The sequence below is a fragment of the Engraulis encrasicolus genome, chromosome 6 (genome assembly GCF_034702125.1).
Source record: "Engraulis encrasicolus isolate BLACKSEA-1 chromosome 6, IST_EnEncr_1.0, whole genome shotgun sequence".
NCBI classification, from domain to species: domain Eukaryota; kingdom Metazoa; phylum Chordata; class Actinopteri; order Clupeiformes; family Engraulidae; genus Engraulis; species Engraulis encrasicolus.
Window position 1 is genome coordinate 15,328,896 of NC_085862.1, and position 25,000 is coordinate 15,353,895.

Here is a 25,000-nt window from a genome sequence, read left to right on the forward strand (position 1 = left end):
ACACACAATAAACATAGGGTCTAATATCTTGGAAAACCTTCCAGAGGACATACACAAGTACAACACACACACACACAAAATATTTGGTCAAATATTTTGGAAACCTGCGAGAGGATATACACAAGTACAGTAGCCTGCAGTACAGCACAGTACAGCACAGTACAGGCACACGCACACACACAGGCTGAAGATGGGGTCTAATATCTTGGAAAACCTGGCAAAGTATATACACAAGTACAGTACACACACACACACACACACACACACACAGACTAAAAATGGGCCCAAATATACAACATGATCTATTCCTACATCAGGTATATTATATACTATATGCGTGTGCATATGAATATGTCTGTGTATTGTGTGTGTGTAGGATGGAGAAGCTGCATACTCTGTGGCTTCACAGGAATGGGCTGGAGCGTCTTCCTGACAACATCAGCTGCATGGCCTCGCTAGACACGCTAGTACTCACAAGCAACAAGCTAAGGGACATACCGTCTGTCATGGAGGACATGAGCAACCTACGGTACACACACGCACACACACAGGGCACTGACAGGTTTGCCTGGGCCTAGGACAAAGCCATCAGGAAGGGCCCCACCGTCTCATAGTTTGCAGATACAATCACAAGACAACCCATTTCTGGGCCCAGGACAACATACCCGTTTGTCCCCCCGTTGGCTGCCCTGCACACACACACACACACACACTAATACACGTAGTAACTAACAACAAAGTAAAGGATATAGCAGGTGTGGGTGTAACATCTGCTGCTTTAATAGTTCAAATCACACACACCAATCATAACAATAAAAAAACAATAAAGGAATAATAAAAAAAAATCATATACAACCGCAATAATAAACATCAATTAAAAAGGTTTTCAAAAAATAAGATAAAGTCGTATCCTTCCTTACTCATTCATTCATAATCGCAAAGTCATTAAACAAAAACCTTCCTGTGTGTGTCTGTTCAGGTTTGTGAACTTCCGAGACAACCCTCTGACGTTGGAAGTGACATTGCCAGAGGTGGAGAGCGAGGTCCCGGAAGAAGAGGACGACCGAGAGCTGTGGGGACGCGACTTCATGACTCTCTACATACGAGAGTCCCGGAAGAGAGGTCTAGCAGTGCTCAACATGCACCGCACAAACCGATAACACACACACACACACGTCCCCGAAGAGAGGTCTAGCAGTGCTCAACATGCACCGCACAAACCGATAACACATACACACACACACCTCTACATACGAGAGTCCCGGAAGAGAGGTCTAGCAGTGCTCAACATGCACCGCACAAACCGATAACACACACACACACACCTCTACATACGAGAGTCCCCGAAGAGAGGTCTCGCTGCTCTCAACATGCACCGCACAAACCGATAACACACACACACACACCTCTACATACGATAGTCCCCGAAGAGAGGTCTCGCTGCTCTAAACGTGCACCGCACACACAGATAACACACACACACCTATACATTCGAAAGTCCCAGAAGAGAGCTAGCTACTGTCAATGTGCACTGCACACACAGATATAAAACGCACACGCGCACAGACCTCTATATACGAGAGGCCCTCAAGAAAGGTCCAGCTGCTCTCAATGTGCACAGCACACACAGGTAACACACACACACACACACACACACATACACACCTCTACCTCTCGCTAGAGAGGTCTTGCTGAGCTCGAAATACTCACACAAACGTGTTAAAAGTCATGGTGCGCACATGAGACTGTGCGTGTGTGTTTATTGGTTGATGTACAGTATGTATTGCACTGGGATTATGTTCTTGCTGACGTTCATGTCAGTTTAACATGTTGTAATGTGTTCCTCTGTGATGTTGCACAGCTTTTTGTCACAATGTTTACATGTTTTGAACTATAATGACTCTGTGTGTGTGTGTGTGCGTGCGTGCGTGCGTGTCTTCATCTTCATGTGTGTGCGTTTTTGTGTGTGCTTTCATATCTGTGCCTGTATGCGTTTTCATGTGTGTGTGTGTGTGTGTGTTTGCATGTGTCTGTGTGTGCATGTTTGTGTTGCAGAGGCAGAGTCCCAGGCCACGTTTACGTCCGTGCTGAATGTCAACCTGGAGGGAGCGTGTGACGTGTAGCTGCTGGCTCGCAAACTCTCTCACACACACACACACACACGTCACAGGCGTCAGCAGCTGAGTCTGTGTCCTGTCCTTCCCCTTTCTTGTGTGGCGGCGGCCATGTTCTTGTCCTCTACTTCCTGTGGCGTCCGACTAGACATGAACTCTGTAACTCTTCAGTGTTTCTGTCTCTTTAGTCTCAATAGTCTCAATAGTCTCTGACTGGACAGTCTTTGCTCTTTGGACTCGTTTACCAGCTGCGTATCGTAATAAAACATCGATCTGAGAGACACCGTCCCTTTTTGATGACGTCATCCAGCTCCATCCTCTTGCCTCTGCATTGTTGCTGCGTTGGTGTGGTGTTGCTATAGTGACAGGTTACTATAGCGATGGCTCGGGTACCGCGGTGAGCAGCGTGTTCTCCAGAGTGATGTCATCACCGATGTAGCAGCTAAGTCCCGTCTCCTGGCCACGGCTCTTCAGGTATTGAACGCGGCCCTCGTCAATCAAGCGCTTACACAGCCGGCCGATCCGCTCTCGCTCCTGCACGCTCATGCTGAAAACAAACAAACACACACAGACACGTAAAGGAATGACAGGAGAAGCCAAATGCTGCTAAATTCTAATTGACATTAGAGGAGTGAGAGGCTCAACTGACCTGCTCAGGCTCTCCGGAATATTCTCCATCTCTTCTTCCTCATGCTCTTCCTCTTGTTCTTCTTCTACTTGTCGTTTGTCGGGCCCTTCTGTGACTCCTTTGCCCTCTGTCTGTCCTGCTCTGTGATTGGCCGTCATGCCGCAGGTGGCCCAGCTGGACATGCGCGTGAAGGCTCGGAACTCTGCCGGCCCTAGGCCACGCCCCTTAAAGAAGTCCTGCCCCACGTAGCTCCTCCAGTCACAGCGGTGGTGGCAGCAGAGGGCGATGCACACGCCAATCACCCGGGGTTGCCATGCCGATAGGTCCACATGCCCCGCCTCCCCCCTCAAGCGCTTACTAGCCGGCTGCTCTTCGGCATCATCATCATCATCATCATCATCAGCAGCAGCAGCAGCGGAACTGGATCTCTCCAACAGGCAACGCAGAGCCAAGTCTGTGGAGGAGAGAGAGAGAGAGAGAGAGAGAGAGAGAGAGAGAGATGTGAAGGTGATGGATTGAGAAACAAAATGAAGCAGTGAGAGAAAAGAGGAGGGGCTATCTGTGTGTATAAATATGTATCTGTCTATGTGTGTGTTTACCTCTGTGTGACTGTGAGGAGGTGAAGTACTACCTGTTGCTGCTCCACAAACGTGGATAATGTATCTGTGTCTGTGTGTGTGTGTGTGTGTTTTTCTATGTGTGCGAGTGATTACCTGTCGCTGCTGCAAACAGGTGAATATGTGTGTGTGTGTGTGTGTGTGTGTGTTCTATGCTTCTCTATGTATGTGTGTGTGTATATCTATGTGTGCGTGTGATTACCTGTGGCTCCTCCACACAGGTGTTTTCCAACACCAACCACGGGCAGCCTCTTGTCCTGAAGGAGCGGGACCTTACCTACACACACACAAACACGTACACACGCACACACATTTATACCTTCATGTCACTCAAGCATGTACACACAGCAAACACAGTCACACCTTTACACGTTATACACATGCAACTGAACGTGCACACACACGCAGACTCACACAGCAAAATGAGTCTTGTTCATAAAATGTTAGAAGACTGAAGTGTAATTTTCTATTGACTCAGGTTCAGTCACAGACACAGACACAGACACACACACACACACACTGTAAATGAGTGTAAATGTGCCATGTTAATAAAATGTTAAGGAAAGAGTGAAATGAAAACATGGTATTTGTTTATAGGTCCATACATGTAGTTATTTGTGTGTGTGTGTGTGTGTGTGTGTTACTCACTCAGGTCCAAGTGCTGAATGTCCACCTGTAGCCTCTCAAACGTGCAGTCTGATCCCTTATTTTTGCCATCCACCTTTACACACACACACACACAGACACAGACACAGACACAGACACAGACACACACACACACACACACACACACACACACACACACACACACACACACACACACACACCTCAGTTACCTCACTTTTGGCTGAGTTTCCGTGTGTAGTGTGGAATCAGAGGATGATATTGTAATATGAATAGTGTGTGTGTGGGGGTGGTGGACGTGACGCCTTGTTTTTTCGTAACATTGGTTAAAAACCTACAAAACAGTTATTTTTCCTTTAAAAAACAAATGTCAATGAAAGAAGATGTGATACATTATGTTTCATATTACTCTTAGATGAGAAGAAATATTTTTGTTAAGATTTATGTAAAGGTTTATATGTCAAATATCCTGCGGTGTGACTGTAACATTAATGAAACCTGGAATATTATATATATATAAATTAACCAACAACATTTGAATAATGTATGAAGCATTTGGCATGATTGCATAAATATTAACTTAATATTAAGATATGTGAATGTGAAAAAAACTCAAGACAGTAATATTAACTACAAGTTCAATTTCGTAACACAAATTGCGTCCTGTGGGGTGACATGTATGTCAGTGTTTGTGAACGGGCAGCTGCAAGGCCAACTACAAGGGTCTTAAAGACTGGCTCCTAACCAGTCAGTACCTCAGTTATTGGAGAGTGCTTTGGAAGTTTAAGGTGACTATTAACCTCTTAATATGTCTTCATATTGCAATGTTTCTGTCACGCAATGCTTAGGTTCATTTTATTGTGTCCTGTGGTGTGACTGCTCTTATAGAAGGAAAAAAAGTTTTTTATAAATGAAAACACATATTGAGATCAAACACAATATCATCATCAAGTTAGCATGAGCTGAGATGTCAGCCATGTATACAAAAGGATTAAAATGGCCATAATAAAGTGAACTTCCAGTGGTGCGACTTCATTTTCCTGCGGTGTGACATGCCTATGCAATGTGCTGATGCAGGACACATCTTCTCAAAAATGGCAAAAATCAGGCAAAATGACTAGTGCTTTATTTTTCGTAATTTTTTTTCCAATTTTTTTCAATCAATTTTTTCAGGAATTGGAAAAACTTTTTTTTTTTTTGGCGTTACGCCCTTAAACGTCAACCACCCGTGTATGTGTGTGTGTGTGAGAAAGAGAGAGGTGTACCTTGAAGCGTGTGGTGCTCCTTTCCACCAGTAGGAAGTGGAGGTTGTCTTGTGTTTCTTGAGTGGCGGCAGCGTGTATCCAATGGGAGAGCTTGCCCCGCCCAGCTCCGAACTCAACCACACACCTCTTGGAGCCCAGCACACACACACGCTCCATGTTGCCTAGTAGAGATGCCTGAAACACACACAGACACACACACCATGAACACCTGTGTGTGCATGTATAATGCCTGAATGACCACAATTAACACTTCAGAGACACCGTTTCCTCCATGGGCACTAGCGTGTGTGTGTGTGTGTGTGTGTGTGTGTGTGTGTGAGTGTGAGTGTGTGTGTGTGTGTGTACCTGCTGCTTGAGGTGTTTGAGGGCAGAATCTCCATTCTTGGGGTCGTTGAGGGCGTCATGTAAGGCATCGTGGGAAAGAACACTCTGCCTGTGGCTCACATTCAGACCTGACAACACATACGCACATGCACACGCACACACACTATTGAGAACACAACAAGACAAAACATTCAAACCTCACACACACTTACTAGTCAGAACACTCTGCCTGCGTATCAAACATACACACACGTTGTGACATCTGAATTATAGGCAAGAATGGTCTGACGTGTGTGTGTGTGTGTGTGTGTGTGTGTGTGTGTGTGTGTGTGTGTGTGTGTGTGTGTGTGTGTGTATGTGTGTGTGTGACATACCTTTGACGGCCTGTCTGAGTTTCTGAAGTAGTCTGTCCATCTTCTCAGCAGAGTAGTCTGCCAGAGGCACCTGACACACACACACACACACACACACACACACACACAGCATTATCGCTAGAATGAACGATCAAATTTAGTACTGGGTATCTTTGAGCTTCACACAAACACACACACGCACAATTACCTCGTCTGAAACAGTGTCCTCATCACAAACTGGCCCAGTGTTAATGTCTTTGACAAAATACACCTGAGAGAAAGAGAGAGAGAGAGAGAGGCAGTGAGAGGAGGTCGTGGTTGGCATCAGTAGGCCTATTCTAGTTAAGTTACATTGACATACATGTGTTTAGTGTGTGTGTGTGTGTGTGTGTGTGTGTGTGTGTGTGTGTGTGTGTGTGTGTGTGTGTGTGTGTGTGTGTGTTCTTACAGGTTTGGGTTTCTCTTTTGAGTTGCACTTCTTCAGGTGCTTTGCCAAACTGTCCTCATACACTGTGCTGTGAGTGACAGAATGTTAACAGTCAATGACCGTGAAACACACACACACACACACACAAACACACACACACACACACACACACACACACACACACACACACACACACACACACACGATGACATTGCAATGGTTCTTGGAGTGAAAGATCTTGTATGCTGCAGAGCCTGTACAAAAGCATGATAATGATGATAGTGACATGCTTACTGTTTGGGGTCCAGAGGACAAGGGATTCTCTTCCTGTCACCCCCTGCATCCTAGTCAATAACAAAACAACACATGAAGAAGGGTCAGCAGGAAAATCAGATGTCCTCGCGCTTCTGTATCTGAGTTTTGGCATTGTTTACAACGCAGCAAAGCGCACTTACGGAGTTAGCGTGCTCCCCACAGTATGTTTTACCGCTACCAGCCACCATTTTACAGTATCGTTTCTTCCTTTCCACAAAATAGGCACATCTGCCAGGTAGAGGTCCAGCCACGCCATCTGCCACAACGGTAGCCTCCATGTTCTTCTCGGCACATGTATTAGACGTCATCGATGAAAACTGAAAACAAAGCGCGTGGCTAGCGGTTGCCAACAGTAACAGTTACAGCAAACAGAAAGCTCTGCGAGAAGTAAAAGGCCATATTAGACATTGACAAGTAATGGTGCATATGGACACATTTCGTGCTATTTAAATATGTGGTTAGTCTTCAAACAAGGGTTAAAACGACCAAGAAATCACATTTTATTCTCTTCCAAAACATCGGTTGCTTCCAGACAGCGCATATGAGTGACGTGTTCGTAACTTCCGCCTTTCAACATTCGTCCACAACGGCCATTCGCGGGACAGAGGCGCCAAACTCGAATATGTTACAGATTTACTAAACGAATCGGTGCTGTTCAATCATTTTTGTGCATACTTTCGGAGAATATGAAACAACGATGACGGAGATACTATTCAACAAGAGGTTACAAGTGCAAATTAAATGTAAAGACAGCGACGACAGGTATGTAATGTCAGCTTTGTTGTCTACTGTGTTAGCTTCCTAGCTCGATGTTGCCAAGCCCAGTTGCTCTCATCAGGAGTTCATCCATTCCGTCGTGACAGGTTCTTTCACCTGCAGCTGTTTAAAGGCCCCAATCACAGCAGGCACACTGACTGTTTCTGGCTGCTTGTCATCAAATGTATTTCATGCACTAGTTTTGACTGGTCACTAACTTATGCATGAACTCTTTGCACTTTGTTTTGCAGGCGTTCTACTATCCGATTATCTGTTGAGCTCCAGTTTACTTCTAATCCGATTCCAAAAAGGGTAAGTATGAAACTCTCTTTCCTCTGAAGATGCCTTTGATTGTACCTGTACAATGACAATACATTCATTCATTCATTGATCACCAATGAGGCTGATCAGTGATTAGATGTCAGGCTTGAAGCAGGTCGCTAGGTAAGCCTCTGCAACAGCCCATTGCGACGCCAGGTGCTTAATGGCGACCATCGATGCAAACGGCATTGCATTACATTAGTTCTACATTACATTTAGCTGGCGCTTTTATCCAAAGCAACTTACAGTTATAGAGTTAGTCAAGCACAGGGCAATTGGTTACAGTCCCTGTAGCAGTCAGGATTTAGGTGCCTTGCCCAATGGCACCTCAGCCATGGAGTGAGGTAGGGAGTGGAATGGTGGGATTTAAACCTACAACCCTCTGATCTAAAGAGCATCTGCTTAACCACTAGGCTGCGGTCACCCCACTAGACCATGGCAACCTCACCCGTATGAGAGGATGCATGTCGAGTGAAACAGGGTGTATAATGATGCAGACCTGTACCTGTTTGTGCCCGTTGTCTACAGGAGTTGGATGCTAAATGTGGTGACCAGAAATGCAGAACTGCGCATGTGTGCCTGCTGTCACAGTGATCTAGAACTAAAACTGTGAATTTATCATACAGTGATGTGTGTGTGTGTGTGTGTGTGTGTGTGTGTGTGTGTGTGTGTGTGTGTGTGTGTGTGCGCGTGCGTGTCCGCAGGAGCTGCTGGTACGCCTGACTGATGATGCGGACCTTTTCTTCCTCTACAACCTCTCCATCTCAGAAGAGGACTTCCAGAGGTAATCAGAAGAGGGCTAGATGTGTTTAGAATACTAGACACTAATGATCAGAATACCAGATGAGATATAAATGAAAGTAATCAGGTTGATCAGTTGGAGGCCTGGCCACATGAAGCATCTACATAACTTGATCAGGAGGACAACACACAAACAGTGAAGAAGACTATGAGGACTATTGTTTAGTACTCTGGATGATCAGGACAGGAGACCATATGAAGACTAGCACTAGCAGTGATCAGGAGAGAGTTCGCACAAAGATCTACTTTAGCTATCTAAAGATCATGAAGACAAGATGAATGACTAATTTAGTTTACTAGACACTGTGATCAGGACACCACATGAAGATTTAATGTATTTAAACACAACTGATAAGTATGTGGTTATTATACTCAGTGATGTAACATCTACTTTTACACCTACTAATCTTAGATCCACATCTACATGGCATCTAATTTATGTAAACAGCTAATGTATTGCCGTGTGTGTGTGTGTGTGTGTGTGTGTGTGTGTGTGTGTGTGTGTGTGTGTGTGTGTGTGTGTGTGTGTGTGTGTGTGTGTGTGTGTGTGTGTGTGTGTGTGTGTGTGTGTGTGTGTGTGTGTGTAGTCTGAAGGTACAGCAGGGGCTGTTGGTGGATTTCTCTTCGTTCCCCCAGAGATTTACAGAGCTACTGCAGCAGTGTCTTACTGAACAGGACAAGGACAACCCCAGGTACACACACACGCGCGCACACACACACACACACACACAGACCTACTGCAGCAATGCCATGGTGAAATGCACGAGGACAACTATAGGTACACGGACATCGTTCGCACACGCACACGCACACGCACACACACACACGCACACACGCACACACACACACGCACACACACACACGCACACACGCACACACACACACACAGTCATAGCTGCTACATTAGTGTCTCTGAAAAGGATAATGACAACATGATGTTCTGACCTACAAGTTGAGCAATTGTTTATAAAAAAAGTAAATTCCTGTGGTTCTTCACTAGAACTTAAGTGGTTCCTGTGGTTCCATCCCCTGCAGGTTCCTGCTGCAGCTGCTGTGTGCGTCCTCATTGGACCATGGGCCCGCCAGTCTTAACGTGGTGGAGACCAACCCCTTCAAGCACCTCACTCACCTGTCACTCAAACTGCTGCACGGCAACGACACGCAGATCAAGACCTTCCTGGCAAACTGCTTATCAACCATGAAGGTGAATACACACACACACACACACACACACACACACACACACACTGATTGACACCTTCTTCCCATGACTTTACTAGGGCTGTCCGCAAATAATCGACTAATCGTTGGTCGACCAAAAAAAATTCTAGTCGACCGAACCCATTGGTCGCAGCGGAGAAAAAAAAAAAAAAAAGCGTCTCGTCAAAGTGCTTTCAGGACTCTTAACTTGAAGGGCGTGACAAAGGAAGACGTGTTGGTGATTTGTTTGACAAGGATAGAAGTTATGTTGATCATGTTTGGAAGGAGCTCTAAAACATGGGATTGTTTTTGAAAAGGATACAGATCAATTAGTCGGAGTAAATGACGACCTTTGGTCGACCAACAAAATCCTTGGTCGTGGACAGCCCTAGACTTTACATACACTCAAAAAACATTCACACACAGTGACACACACATGCAGTGGCATGACCTGCCTCGCTACCATGAAGGTGAACGTACACACACATGCACAAATGCTTCAGTACACCATTCTCACACTGGTGTGTGTGTGTGTGTGTGTGTGTGTGTGTGTGTGTGTGTGTGTGTGTGTGTGTGTGTGTGTGTGTGTGTGTGTGTGTGTGTGTTGTCAGGAGGAGAAGCTGCAGCTGGAGCAGAAGCTAAAGAAGACTGAAGAGGATCTCAGCAGACAGCTCAGCTTCACACAACAGGTAGGTGTGTGTGTGTGTGTGCGCGCGCACGCCTGCGCATATGCACACATGCGCGCGACGTGCGTACATGCTTGTGTGTTGGTTGTTGTGTTTAGTGTCTGTGTGTGTGTGACTGAGGAGGATTTCACTGCCTTAACCCATTGGCGCCTGAGCCCGTTTTTAGAAAAGGTCCCCAATGCCTGAGGGTTTTTTGAGATAAGAAAAAATGGTAGGAAACTCCTATGAGAAATTCAATATCTCAGCCTCTGGAACACATAGGGACATGGGACAGATTGCATTTAAAAGGTAAAATCCTCTGCTTTCACGGGATTATGCTCATTCAGCATTAACACTATCACATATTCCTTAAAAAAATCATATCTCATAATCAAATGATTGAAAAAAGTTTCATGTGCTGTCAGGATAATGCTTGATGCTGCTATTTATTATAGGCTATTAGGCTACTTGCTATTGCTACTGTTACAATAGCTGACTATAACTAAATCATAATAATCATCATTATTATAATTATTAGGCAGTCATTTCTGCCAAATCGAGGGACATTTGTCTAATACAGCCACTTGCTCTCCCACCGGCGAGTATGGCCGTTTTATTCCTCCCAACGTTATGCAGAGACAGATGAGCAATTTCATCCTATTTTGAGACGGGGCTCCACTTTGAGCTGGATGTGTGGCCGCGCGTCTATAATCCGCATGTCTACCGTTGTCTGCCTCACCAATAGGCTATCACCATATCCGTAAGTTCCTCAGTGAAAATATTCTGAAATAGGCCTATATCTAAAGGACGTGCTTCCTCAGATATTGGCACCTTCGCCAATCGCCCCGAGTGTCGGAGTGAACTTTTGGTAACGTCGGGGGGGAAATCTAACTGACTGTCTATTTGGAAGCCACTCGCCTACCTCTTCATGCGGCCGCGGCAAACCACACTCCTGATCTCTATCTAAAGGGTCTTCAATCATATTTCCTTTCCTCGATTGAAATCTCTTCATTACCTTTCAACTTAACATCACGTTCACTGTAACAGCGTGTCTCGCGAACCACAGCCTTTTTACCTGTGTGAAATGGCTAAACAACCCACGTCTGCAGAAGCAAGCATGGTTGATTTCATTTGACAATTTTGTCGACAAATAAAAACTTTTTTTTGCCACATGATCTTTAAAAAATCGAGAACACCCACCTCTTGTGTATTTGAACAAAATATTGTGCATTGCATCTCCCATGCGTCTTGATAATATTGAAAAGTCAATAATGTTGCGTTTTGCAACAACCGGCGTCAGGGCCAATGTTGCGTAACGCAACAACCGGCGTCAATGGGTTAATGTGTGTGTGTGTATGTGTATAGTATTAATGTTGCATGCTTCTTTCTTTTTCACGAATACTTACCACCACCATCAAATTCTAAGTATTCATTATGACTGCAAAAATTGCAATTTTCATTCATGAAAAGTGGGATCTTCTCCATGGTTCGCCATTTTGGATTTCCAAAAATAGCCATTTTTAGCTGCAAAAATGATTGTACTTGGACCATACTAGAAAATATTTGTTTATTACTTAGTAAACTTTCATGTAAAGAACAAAATTGGCAATAGGCAGCCCCCAATAAACAGCATAGTTGCAGTACCTTTTTTGACCATTTCCTGCACAGTGTCCCTTTAAATATGTTCTTATGTTGTGTGTGTATGTTTGTTTAGACTCTGGCAGAGAAGAGCAGAGAGCTGGACAAGCTGCGATCGGAATGGAGCACACACACCACCTCTCTCACCACGCGACACACACACGACCTCAGCGCAGAGAGGGAGAAGGCTCTTGAGGTAGACACACACACACACACACACACACACACACACACACACACACCTACTGTAATTTCACAACCTCTGCGGTGTTGTATTGCCATGTACTGGGCAAGAGATTTATTTCTTTTTGAGATATTGTTTTTTTTTTTTTTTTTCAGTCTACACATCTGGCACTGGACTAAACCATTTGGCGGCCCGCCCCCGGGCCTTTTGTTTGACACCCCTGCTTTAATGTGTGTGTGTGTGTGTGTGTGTAGGCCCAGACTCGTCTGTGTGAGCAGAAGGAGGCTGGCCTTGCCTGTGGAGCTCCTAAGAGTTCCTAAATGTGGAGCTCCTTAGAGTTCCTAAATGTGTGTGTGTGTCTGTTCAATGTGTGTGCGCATGTCTGTTTAATGTGTGCGTATGTCTGTTTAATGTGTGTGTGTGTGTGTGTAAGCCCAGGCACCTCTGTGTGAGCAGAAGGAGGCTTTGTGTGTGGTGCTGAAAAATTAATTGTGTGTGTGTGTGTGTGTAATGTCTGTGCGTGTAGGCCCAGGCGCGTCTGTGTGAGCAGAAGGAAGCGTTGCGTGCAGAGCTGGAGAGCGCCCACCAGAGGAGCAGCGAGGCGTTGCAGTCCCGCCTCTCCCAGCTGGAGACAGCCAATCGGGAGCTGACCGACAAAAAGTACAGACATGAGGCCACGCTGCGCGAACTCAAGGCCAAACTGGCCACCGCCGAGGAGGTGTGTGTGTGTGTGCGTGTGTGTGCGTGTGTGTGCGTGTGTGTGCGTGTGTGTGCGTGTGTGTGCGTGTGTGTGCGTGTGTGTGCGTGTGTGTGCGTGTGTGTGCGTGTCTGTGTGTGTGTGTCTGTGTGTGTGTGTGTGTCTGTGTGTGTCTGTGTGTGTCTGTGTGTGTCTTTTGGAGTGAGAGTCAGTATAATGGAGTGTGTGTGGCAGTGAGTGAGTGAGTGAGAGTGAGTATGGTGTGTGTGTGTGGCAGCAGAGTGTTGGATGTGTGTGGATGTGCTGTGGATGTGTCATTAGTCTAATGATAATTTCCAAATTAATACTTCTGCATGTTAAAATAAATGCCTTGACAGTACTTTGAATGGTTAAAAACTGTCACGCCATAGGGTTGAACGGGGTCACATTTCATATTTAGTCTTAGTAGAATGCAAAATTCATTCAAATTCAAAAAGTCATGAAAATGTAATGGTAGACGTTTTGATTCAGTTGAGTTTCAGTTGAAAAGTGTGTGTGTGTGTGTGTTGCACAATGAGAACAGTGGTCTGGATGAGAAATGTGTATTAATGATATTCGTGTGTGTGTGTTTTGTAGGAGTGTGTGCGAGTGCATCAGCAGGTGTGTGTGTTACGGAGCGAGAACAGCGCGCTGGATGAGGAGTGTCACTCTAAGGAGCGTCAGCTGAGTCAGACACACACTCGCCTGGCCGTCCTGGAGCAGGAGACCAGAGACAAGGACACACTCCTCACACACACGCGCGACGCACTGGAGGCCGCCCAGCAGCAGAAGGTACACACACACACACACACACACACACATACACACACACACACACACACACACACACACACACACACACACACACACGACGCAGTGGAGGCCGCCCAGCAGCAGAAGACACACACACACACACACACGACGCAGTGGAGGCCGCCCAGCAGCAGAAGACACACACACACACACACACACACACACACACACACACACACACACACACACACACACACACACACACACGACGCAGTGGAGGCCGCCCAGCAGCAGAAGACACACACACACACACACACACACACACACGACGCAGCAGAAGGTACACACGCACACACGCGCGCGCACACCATTCACTAAGCCCATACCGTACACATGCATGCCATCAGATCACAACTAGATGACACAACACGATCAATACTAGGGATGCAAATAGCAATAAATTCATTAATTGTTAGTTGATTGACCATATCAATCGACTTACGATTAATTGATTAGGAGAGTTATTCTCCCAAGTCTCAATGTCCAGCTACATGTACACCTATATACCACGAGTAACGCCACTGTAACAATAATGTATTACACGCTGATCCACCACCGAATAGAACTTTCATTCAATTTTGTGCGCGTGCATACGTGCGTGTGTGTGTGTTCAGGTGTCGGTGGAGGGCAATGCGGAGAGTAAGCAACATCAGATTGACAAGCTGGAGACCACAGTCAAGTCCCTGTCTGAGGAACTCATTAAGGTGTGTATGTGTGTGTTTTTATGTGCATGCATGTTTGCTGCTCAACAGCATCATTACGCGTCTCTTGTGTGTTTGTGTGTATGGGATTATTGTGCGTTTGTTATTTAAGAGAGTGTGTGTGTGTGTGTGTGTGTGTGTGTGTGTGTGTGTGTGTGTGTGTGTGTGTGTGTGTGTGTGTTTCAACAAAGGAGTCGCCTGAAATGTCCAAGTGTGAAAAAATAACACTGATAAATATTACTTGTATAACATAATGAATAGTTTATATTTTGATTGAACCACAACATGCAATCTTAGAGACTTAGATAACATCTATTGGTATAATCGCCTACAAGTTACGTAGATCAGTCGTGTTTTTTGTTGTTGTTGTTGTTGAAAAAATGTGTATGGGGTCCCCAGAAATGTGGGATGTCAAAATGGGGTCACGAGGCAAAAAAGGTTGGGAACCACTGGTGCAAGGCAGCATGATCATCAAGGATCTTCATGGGAATGTTGAAGGCTCTGTCATTAGTGTGTGTGTACATTATTTTATTTTATTTTTTGTCTTTTTGACTTTATTTATGATAGTACAGTGAATATGGTGACAGGAACAGAGTGGGGAGAGAGAGACGGGGAAGGGCCGGCAAAGGACCCGAGCCGGGAATCGAACCCGGGTCGTCCGCATAGTTGACGAGTGCCCTACCGTAAGGCCACGGTAGGGCTGTGTGTACATACATTATTTAATGTATGTGTGTGTCCGTTTAGGCCAACAGCATCATCAAGCGTCTCCATGGTGACGTGAAGGCCCTGATGGCCAAGATGAAGGTGAAGAACAGCGTCATGGTGTCTCAGGAGAAACACCTGCAGGAGACGCAAGACAAACTCACGCACACACAGACGCAGCTCTCACACTCGCAGACGCAGCTGCAGCAGCGGGACCAAGAGGTGTGTGTGGTGTGTGTGTGTGTGTGTGTGTACTCCAATGTGTGCATGCTCTCTATTGCCCTGCTATGTGTGAATGCTCATGGTGTGGCATTGTAAGTTGGCCCAGTTGCAAGCAAACTGAGCGAGACAAAATCCAGCGTTCCATTCTAACCACTTGTCAGTCAGCAAGTTATTGAAGCATTGCTATTGTTGATTTGATGGGTGGCCTGCAATGTTTTTTTTTTCTCTTTCTGTGCATAGAATGTAGGTTATGTATATAACCACGGTTCTATGAGTTCCGGATGACCGCCAGAGCTCGGCTGTCACTCAGAGTCTATGCGAGAAGACTTGCCAAGAGGTCACTTAAAGGGTTCACCGGTCTTTTGACCCCGGTCACGGGGTCACGGGGTGACGTCACCCAGGCCACAAGTGAATTTGTTGTTATTAAGACTCGTCCTGCACGTCCCGTGCGCTGACATCCATGTGCTGTAAGCACCGTTCAGGAGGAACGATATAGAACTAAATTTGTTGCAAGTCATTGCTATTTTTGTATTTTTTTTCTGTAGTTTTGGTCAAGGAATACACAGCCATCAGAGCTGTGTGCGTGTGTTTGTGCACATGAACTTCCACCTGTGCGTGTCTGTCAGCTGTCATAGTTGTAACCGTGTGTGTGTGTGTTTTCAGGTGTTTAAGTTGAAAGAGCAGTTGGAGGCGACGGTGCAGAAGTTGGATGAGAGCAGAGAGGTGCTGAAAACCAACGAGAACGGTACACGCGCACACACACACACACACCATCATAACCACACACACACTACAGCCAATATATTCATATAAAAGGAAGCCTACTAATAGAACCAAGATATGAGAAGCACATTTGGAGCAACCAAATTGTTTTCTAGTGTCTGTTACAGCTGATCTAAGACACAGGTCTAAACCGACTTGAACCCAAGGGCAAGGGCAACACAATATTGGAACACAATACAGGAGTTAATTGTGTGTGATGTGCTCTAGTACTTACAGCAAAGAGGTTGGAGTCGTAAAGAGGCTTCGAAACCCGCCCACCCAATGCAAAAGTGTGTGCTCGAGTCTCCTAAGGGGGCGTTGTCCCCTCCTTCTTCTTCTAGTTTTGAGGTGTTTGCACGAGAAGTGCGCTACAACCATCTACAGCGCTAAGGGGAATCCATTTATTCTCAACCTCTGGACTCCGAAGGTCTCCTAAAGGGCCGTTCCCCAGACAGAAAGTGGATACCAGAAAAGAACTAGAGTGACTTCTTTCTTTCTAGAGCAGGGATGTCAAAGGGTGCATCCCAATATGTGACCTTGCCTCCTCCACTTGTGCTTGTCTCCTCGTCCCGCCTCCTGGCCCCTCCTCCGTGGAGAAAACGATAAAGTTTCCCAGCTGTTAGCCTCGCCACAACAACTTTTGAGGGACTGTTTTTCATTCACCATCCCAATTGCAAATGAGAAAAAGACTTTACAATTGAGCTTTTGCAAGATATTGAAATATAATGCTGTCGTCAGTGATGTCATCATGACGAGAAGCAAGTGGAGGAGGCAAGTGGAGGAGGCAAGGTCACATATTAAAATGTACTCAAACTCAGGCCCGGGGGCCCGCGAGATCATTTCAAAAGTCTATTACAGTTGGCCCACATACACCATCAATGTATAGCCTAGTATGACTTGAACATGAAATTTGCTGTGTCGCAGGATGTGTAGACACATTTGAACTAACAAATATTATGGGAATGAGTGTATGTGAAATCTAACTATGAGTATGTAGAGCATGCATGCATAATTTTAGTTAATGATTGTGGAGTTATGGCTCGCGACTTCGTTCCAGATTTTCATTTTGGCCCTCAGTCAATTTGAGTTTGACACCTCTGATCTAGAGTATCTCTGCTGACAGTATCTGTGTGTGTCTGTGTGTGTTCTCTCTGCTCTGTGTTCCCTCCAGTGATCACATGGCTAAATAAGCAGCTGAATGAGAACCAGTTGTCACGGCGACAAGAGGGAGGGGGCGTGTTCGAGACGCCTCCAGGCCAATCGGGAATGGCCGGGCGGCGAGTAGGCGGAGCCCCCAGTAACCCGGTAGGCCAGGGAGAGTGTGTGTGTGTGTGTGTGTGTGTGTGTGTGTGTGTGTGTGTGTGTGTGTGTGTGTGGTGTGAAGATGGTCTGATTCCAATCAATCCGTTCAATCCTTTTCTAATCAAGAATACTGTTTAACTCTCTCTCTCTCTCTCGCATGTGTGCGTGCACGCTCTGTCTTTCTCTCTCTCTCTCTCTCTCTCTCTCTCTCTCTCTCTCTCTCTCTCTCTCTCTCTCTCTCTCTCTGTAGTGTGACAGTAGGGGTTTTCCTCTCTCCTCTGTGGGTGTGTATTCCTCTTCGTCGCCTGCTCTTGGCTACCCCATCACCTCCACCCTCAACAACCCCCCGTCCGGAGCACACACGCACCCCCCCTTCAAGGTACACACACGACACAAACACACAACCGCCCCTCTTCAAAAAACACACACACATACACACACACACACACACACACACACACACACACACACACACACACACAGACACACATTGATCAACCCATCCCCTCCCTCCACCAGGGCTTGTGCCATTCTTGAAGTTCTGTTGCGTAGCCTGATGCAGAATGATCACATTCTTCACATTTTGATAATCCATAAGTGGTTGTGATTCATTTTGTGGTTCGTCTTTATGCATTGGAATGTGCTATTTACCTCTGCCAAGAAGGTTATGTTTTTTAGTTTTTAATCTTTGTTCATTCATTGAACATCCACACACACATGCACACTGTTGAAATATTATTTGGCTGCTAGCATGTCCTGTGACAAAGTGTGTGTGTGTGTGTGTGTGTGTGTGTGTGTGTGTGTGTGTGTGTGTGTGTGTGTGTGTGTGTGTGTGTGTGTGTGTGTCCATGCAACAGGTCCAGTTTAACCCCATGGGTGCCAGATCTGCCCTGTCCCCTGTGGAGCGAAGCCCTCCAGTCACACACACGCACCTCGCCAACAAGGAGAAGTAAGACACAGACACACAAACACACACACAACCCTTTAACAGTAGATAAGTATCAGATATGAAATGCAGCAAATCACCCTAATCCTGTCACTGTGTTTAGTGGCGAGCCGGTGGGTCTGGATCCCAAGTACCTGGAGAGACGTGATGACAGCATCCCACTTAGAGGCCTACTGAACACCATGAACATAAACACAGGTACACACACACACACACGACATCCTTCTTGTCCTGTTTTCAGCCCGACCAGAATGCTGCTGGTGCCTGTTCCCGCACCAGTTACATTAGGAACTGAAGTACCTACCTATGAACCTCCCCCATTCATAACGGGCTCTGAACTTTTCCGTATATCACCATGTGTTAACTTACCCGGATGAAGCTGTTGATGTCCACGTTGTCGTGACGGTTCGCAGAGAAAAAAACTATTATTTTGGATTTGCATTGCGAACCAGCTGTGCGGTTCCAGAATGCTCAGACTTGGGGCATGAACACGCCAGCCGGCTCAGGATAAAGTGCGGGAACAGGCGCCAGCACGCTTCTCTCTTGAACATCAGTGTACACACACACACACACACACACACACACACACACACACACACACACACACACACACACACACACACCATGGGATGCGTAAGTTTGTTGGCACAATTCACTTACTGAATAACTTTTCTTCTTCTCCTCATCTCTGTTCTCTATTCTCTCCTCTCCTGTCCTCTCCTTTCCGCTCCTCCTCTTCCACTCTCCCCTCTCCTTTCCTCTGCAGACATTTCCAAGCCGTCAGGCAGTAAGGCCAAGCCTGGAGGGGGCCAGACAGTTCCCTCTGCCTACTTCCCTGGATGACGCCTATAGAACAACCCCCACCCCTTCCTGTGTGTGTGTGTGTGTGTGTGTGTGTGTGTGTGTGTGTGTGTGTGTGTGTGTGTGTGTGTGTGTGTGTGTGTGTGTGTGTGTGTGTGTGTGTGTGTGTGCATGCGCACGCGCGCACGTGTGCCCTCCACTTACATTCCCGGACAACAAACACCTCTTTACCCCACAAAACCGAGCCACGTTTACACTGTGCGTGTGTATGTGCGGGCGTGCGGGGCCGTGTGTGTGCATGCCTGCCTGCCGAGTGTCAGGTCACACACAGCCATGGTGCTTTAATATGAACAAAAGCCACATTTCCTTTCCTTACATGTTTGATGTGTTTGTTATTTATTCAACTGTGTTTTTTTTTTTATCCCTGAAATCATTTGCCATCAAATCAGTTTGCAAGAATGATTGATTTTAGATTTTTTTTTTTGGCTTAACAGAATTCATCAATGCGTGAGTGTGAATATCCCTGTAATCTGAGGTGTGTGTGTGTGTGTGTTTGTGTGTAAATATGTATTTAGCCAACAAGGCAAACTTATTAGAATATTGTTTGTATATATGTGTATGTTTTGACCTTTTATACAGTTGAGTGTGAATAAACCAAATGTCCAACCAGACGCATGTGTGGCCAACTGTTCTGTTCCTCAACCTGAAAGTCATGGGCATGTGGTCTGACCATTTATTCTATACAATGGGTCTGACATAGCCTGGGCGAAAAGCCGACTGTGTGTGCAGAGCCAAAATCTTTGGGTGGAGTACATGGATGGCGTCGCCAGGCTAGGTCTGACAGACCAGATAGTGACACGAAAAAAAACATACCTCCCTCTAGTGTTTGGAGCCAGTATTGTTGCTCTTTTCTGGAGTCACTGGGATGGGATGGTGAGTGTGTGTGATTTTTTTGGGGGGTGGGGGTGGTAACCACCTGGGAACTGATCATGGACTGTGTGTAGTTAGGTGTACTGCAAAGTTGGGATTGAGAGGGTAGGGATGTGCATAAGGATATTGCTGGATATGAGAAGTGTAGAGAAGAACAAGAGTAGATGACAGAAACAAATGAGGAGAGACTGTTAGGTGAACTTTGTTTGCTTTCTCCTTGGATGGCAGCTGACATCCATAGGCATGCGACAGGTATCTGTCAGTCAGTGTGGGCATTGATATAACAATAATACAAAAGAAAATACGCTATTTAACGATAGCAGTCTGGTGACTTCTGTGACTGTCACTGGCTGTCCCCTCCCAACCATAAGGAGTGGCGGTGAATACTGAAACAGGCTAGCATCCTCCACTGGACACACTTCTATTTATGTGGCGCCGACTGTAAACGGAGCTGGTTGCCATCGGTGACGCGTCCTTCTCAACCAAACCCCTCCCACACGTCCAACCTCTCGATTTTGATTGGCCGTGCTACGTTCGTCTCTTGCAAACGCTCAGATTTCACTGGTCAACCAAATGTCAATTCCAAACTGAATTCTATTTAGGGTAGGTTGATTAGCGGATCAACTGGAGGACTCGTCAAGATTAACATTACATTTACAGCGGAGAATTTAGTTCTGCAAGTCAAAGGATTTATTATCCTTTCGCAATAGGTTCATTTTGCCGTTATTAGAAGTCCTCCAGCGTACTGCGTTTTCTACACCAGTCTGAAGATTTCCGAAACGATGTCTTCAGAAGAAGACAGAGCCAAGGAGATTCTGAAAGGTTTTAAACTGTATCCTTCTCTACTGATGCGAGCTGATGGTCTGTTTGCTACCTTTAGCTAGCTAGCTAGCTAGTTACGTTAGCTCGATAGCAGTAAGTTTGTTCTCTAAATGATATCCTTAGCAGGCTAGGGTAGTTTGCACTCCGTGGTGGCCCATCTGCAGATTATGCAAATGTTCTCACATCGTTGCAAAATGGTACATGGTGATACGTGGTTACGTTACTTCCTGTCCGTGGTGAAATATTAACCAATTTTCTCTTAAAAAGATCATGGCACACATTCTGTAGGTTAGCAAGCTAACTGTCACAATTGCTAGCTGGCTAATGTTATCCAACTTATTGTAAACCACTGTGAAAATAATAGCAGTTCATGTAACCTGCATGCAGGGTCGAGGTATTTTAGTCGGTTTTCAGACTTTCATATCTGTATGTTTCTGGTCTGTGCGTGGGTAGTTCAAATTGAATGGCTGGCTAACTTGTGTTAATCAAATGATCTGGCAATGACAGGTGAAGGAGTTTATGCGCTCACTTGTCAACTGGTCACCGGCGTTTCTTCTCAAAGTTGGATGTAGGGATGGAGGCTGGCCGGATGCTGATGTCCCTGTGCGTTTCGGTGCTGATGCTACTCTGGACTCAAAATCACATTTCCCAAACTTTCTTGATTACTAGAGAACAGTACGGGATAGTGTTTTTGCATTTTCTTATTTAGTTACGTGGTGTCATCTTAACTTTATCCCTTATTTGACATTTGAATGCTGGGCTGCGTGTGTCTGCTGTGCGCTTATTGTGGTCTGTTACTTTAGAAAGTAAAGGTGTTTTTAAAAAATATGTCCGGTGTCTACCAATTACTTGCTCTAATTTAGTGTGCCAGATTAGTTACTGGCGCGAGCTGTTACCGCGCGCTTACATAACTGCATCTCTCTCGGCCTCCTGAAATAGTGTCTTGGTAATGCCCCGCGGAATAATCGCACCCGCAGGCAAAGTGGTCACGTGCCCTCAAGGTGCGCTCGTTCCGTTTCGAGCGAGTATGTAGAACTATTAAGATGATGTATTCGGTGCCTAAAATCGGTGGGTCTCGGGTCCGTTGTGGAACTTTGGTGAAGTAAGGGGGGTGACACTGGCGCGCCTGACCTTCTCCAGGACAAGAGCGAGCTGAGTATTGGGCCGGTAATTCTTAAATCCTCACAGTGCAAGGGCAGGGATTTAACGCCGTATGGCCAACAGTCTTGTCTTACTGCACAAATTATATCTCTTTGCCTGCACACTGCAAATCAAATCAAATATTTACTTTGGGAAACAATACTAACGCCTAAACATGACATTTGTCTGCGAGTGGCTCTGTTTGTGTATGTGTGTTGATTGGTGTATTTGTGTGCACAGATCGCAGCTCCCCACTGACTGTGGAGTTTGTTAAGCTGATCTTAAAGCCCAGATGGACAATTGTGTGTGTGTGCACGTGCGTGCGCGCACACACACCAGGCTACCCACTGTAGTGTGTACTCAAGTCCCCCCACACACCCCTAATCTGCTCCTATGGGCCTAGGGGTTCAGAAGGAGCATGGTGGAGGTGTGTGTGTGTGTGTGTGTGTGTGTGTGTGTGTGTGTGTGTGTGTGTGTGTGTGTGTGTGTGTGTGTGTGTGTGTGTGTGTGAGAGAGAGGGGGGGGGGGTTGAGAGTTACTGTGTGTGTGAAGCATCATTGTGTGTGTGCGTGCTTGTGGGGCCAGTGTTCTCCGTCAGGTGTTTCTGAATGGATCAAGGGAGGCCATTCCGTGTGTGTGTGTTAGTGTGTGTGTGCGCGCCCGCTAACAAGCTTTGGTAAGCAGATCAACTGAGTCGCTTCTAGAAGAAGCATCACCTGCACACGACATAGCCTGGCGCTAACCACAGGTGTGTGTGTGTGTGTGTGTGTGTGAGAGAGAGAGAGAATGTGTGTCTGTTGGAAGCCAAGGGAATCCCAGCCTAATTGGAATTAAGGCAGTAATAAGAATGATTGATAGTCATGAATAAAAGTTTGCAATTTATAGACTGCATATTGGCCATACAGTATTTCCTGGAAGCACTGTATAATAACAGTGATCAAACGTCTGAATTTTCAAATTTCTGCTGCTGCATCTTGTTTAGCTTTGTGGTCCTGTCGGTTAGCCCACTGTCCTCATCAATAACCAATACCATAGGGAATGCAGGAAGCTATTGATGTGACGTACCCAAGGGAATCTATTGAACGTCTTGAAGTCATAAATAAAGAAGCACTCAATAGATTTGGTTGAATTTCCAGAGATAGACATTTTTAGCTGCAAAACTTACTGTACTTTGGACATGCTGGTAAATATTAGTTTATTTAGGAAATATTCATGGAAAGATCAAATTTGGCAATTGCCAGCACATTTTCTATGACCACCATAGTTGTAATACCTACTCTGGCCACCATTCTACACAGTGCACCTTTAAATACACTCGGTTACCCTGCATGACACCGCAGCTCAGAGCCGTATATTAAGGTATCACTATACTGCCCCACAAAGGCAAAGTGCAGTAACTACATATTTTGTCAAAATTGACACCTCCTTTATCTTGTGAAAGGGTGTCATCAGAGATTCTCTAAGTATAGAGATATGCCAACATTATAGGTTTCTATGGGCACCTAACGTGACCAGGTTCCGGTCTGCCTAAAGGAGCGTGTCATAATGCTCCTAGCATTGAATAGAACAGTCCTCAGGTCTGCCTAGGTCTGCCTAAAGGGGGATTTCCCCCCCAATAATAGAACCCGGAAACAATGGGCCAATGGAACCTCTCTCTCTCTACTCTCTCTGGTGTCATGGTCCCAAATGTGTCCTGTTTTAGACATTTGCTATGTCAAATTTGCAGTGAGCCTACAATACCAATACAACCTAATACCAAGGCTTTGAAGGCATTTTTTCTCTACGCCATAGTCACTGCACTTTGCCTTTGTACACTACTATAGACTATAGAACTACTTTAGAAATAGCCAACTGCTCTGGAGGGTGGTGGTCATCTGTGCAGGTGTGTCTCGGTGTCGATTGTTGACCAGTGTGTGTGTGTGTGTGTGTGTGTGTGTGTGTGTGTGTGTGTGTGTGTGTGTGTGTGTGTGTGTGTGTGGCAGCCAAGTCCCAGTGATGGGACTGTGTGTGTGTGTGTGTGTGTGAGTGAGTGAGAGAAATAATTCAGCCAGTCCGCTACTCTGATGTGATTTGTGCTATCTCTCTGAATAAAAACTAAGACGGTGCATTAGCTCTACTGAAACACAGCAAGTTAGACAGCGCAAGTCCCAACCATGTGGCCCACCATACACAGGAGGAGTGAGATGAGAAAGTGTGTGTGTGTGTGTCTGTGTCTGTGTGTGTGTCTGGGTGCGGGATGGTTGTGTCTAGAATGTGTGTGTGTGCGTGCGTGCGTGTGATGGGTGTGTCTAGTTTGTGTGCGTGTTTGTCAGTGTCTGCTGTCTGCCTACCAGGCTAGCTACTTACACTCGTGGGACAGCACTGCAGTAAAACACACACACACACCCACACACACACACACACTCTCTCACTTGTGGTATGGCCGACAAGGAGTTGATGCAACCCCCCTGGAGTAACAAAACACACACGCACACACACACTACTGTCAGTGAATGTGCCTGCCTTTCCAGACGATGCATGCACACTTTTGTGCTGCCTTTCTAGATGATGCACACACCCTCTTCTAATAGGCCTCTGTTCCTTATCCTTTAAGAGTGTACCGTCACACCGGTGTGACGGGAATGTTCGGGCAGTGAAAGTTCTATAGAATTCTGGGCGCCATTGAATAAAATTTGGAATTTTAGAATCTTGCATTGTTATAGAACGCATTCTTTTTATAGAATGTTAAAAAAAAACCACACTCTTAAAGGTTATGGGTTGATGTTGGCCTAGTGTGTCTGAGAACACCTGGAGGTGTGTGGGGGGGCTGTAGCAGTGGGTCATACATGAAATATGAATGTGCAGTGCATAGATGAGGGTAAGTGGAAGAGTGTGTGTGTGTGTGTGTGTCTGAAATACGGTTGTACCTCCTG

At 45.9% G+C, this 25,000-nt stretch overlaps 4 protein-coding genes across 4 annotated transcripts in view; 3 read left to right on the forward strand and 1 right to left on the reverse strand.

Moving 5' to 3' along the window:
* lrrc39 (leucine rich repeat containing 39) overlaps positions 1-2,123 on the forward strand; it is a 6,106-nt gene extending 3,983 nt beyond the window's left edge. Inside the window, exons 7-9 of the mRNA XM_063200767.1 lie at positions 377-529; positions 980-1,122; positions 2,056-2,123. Of these exons, the coding sequence (XP_063056837.1) occupies positions 377-529; positions 980-1,122; positions 2,056-2,123 (364 nt within the window). The remainder of the gene's footprint in view (positions 1-376; positions 530-979; positions 1,123-2,055) is intronic.
* A 351-nt stretch (positions 2,124-2,474) lies between these two features.
* Positions 2,475-6,946, reverse strand: trmt13 (tRNA methyltransferase 13 homolog). Its single transcript, XM_063200766.1, has 11 exons — positions 6,808-6,946; positions 6,647-6,696; positions 6,374-6,440; positions 6,134-6,196; positions 5,947-6,016; positions 5,594-5,700; positions 5,249-5,422; positions 4,008-4,080; positions 3,562-3,636; positions 2,764-3,196; positions 2,475-2,661 (listed from the first exon to the last, which is right to left on the reverse strand). The coding sequence occupies exons 1-11, from the start codon at positions 6,943-6,945 to the stop codon at positions 2,487-2,489; spliced, it is 1,425 nt and encodes a 474-aa protein (XP_063056836.1). The 5' UTR covers position 6,946; the 3' UTR covers positions 2,475-2,486.
* A 290-nt stretch (positions 6,947-7,236) lies between these two features.
* sass6 (SAS-6 centriolar assembly protein) lies at positions 7,237-19,867 on the forward strand. Its single transcript, XM_063200065.1, has 17 exons — positions 7,237-7,429; positions 7,675-7,735; positions 8,449-8,528; positions 9,133-9,237; positions 9,581-9,749; positions 10,357-10,434; positions 12,125-12,244; positions 12,759-12,950; positions 13,545-13,739; positions 14,375-14,464; positions 15,206-15,385; positions 16,049-16,130; positions 17,319-17,452; positions 17,700-17,828; positions 18,307-18,398; positions 18,499-18,593; positions 19,162-19,867. The coding sequence occupies exons 1-17, from the start codon at positions 7,365-7,367 to the stop codon at positions 19,236-19,238; spliced, it is 1,944 nt and encodes a 647-aa protein (XP_063056135.1). The 5' UTR covers positions 7,237-7,364; the 3' UTR covers positions 19,239-19,867.
* Positions 19,868-20,704: 837 nt separating this feature from the next.
* pde6d (phosphodiesterase 6D, cGMP-specific, rod, delta) overlaps positions 20,705-25,000 on the forward strand; it is a 12,612-nt gene continuing 8,316 nt past the window's right edge. Inside the window, exon 1 of the mRNA XM_063200066.1 lies at positions 20,705-20,958. Coding sequence (XP_063056136.1) covers positions 20,909-20,958 — 50 coding nt within the window. The 5' untranslated portion in view covers positions 20,705-20,908. The remainder of the gene's footprint in view (positions 20,959-25,000) is intronic.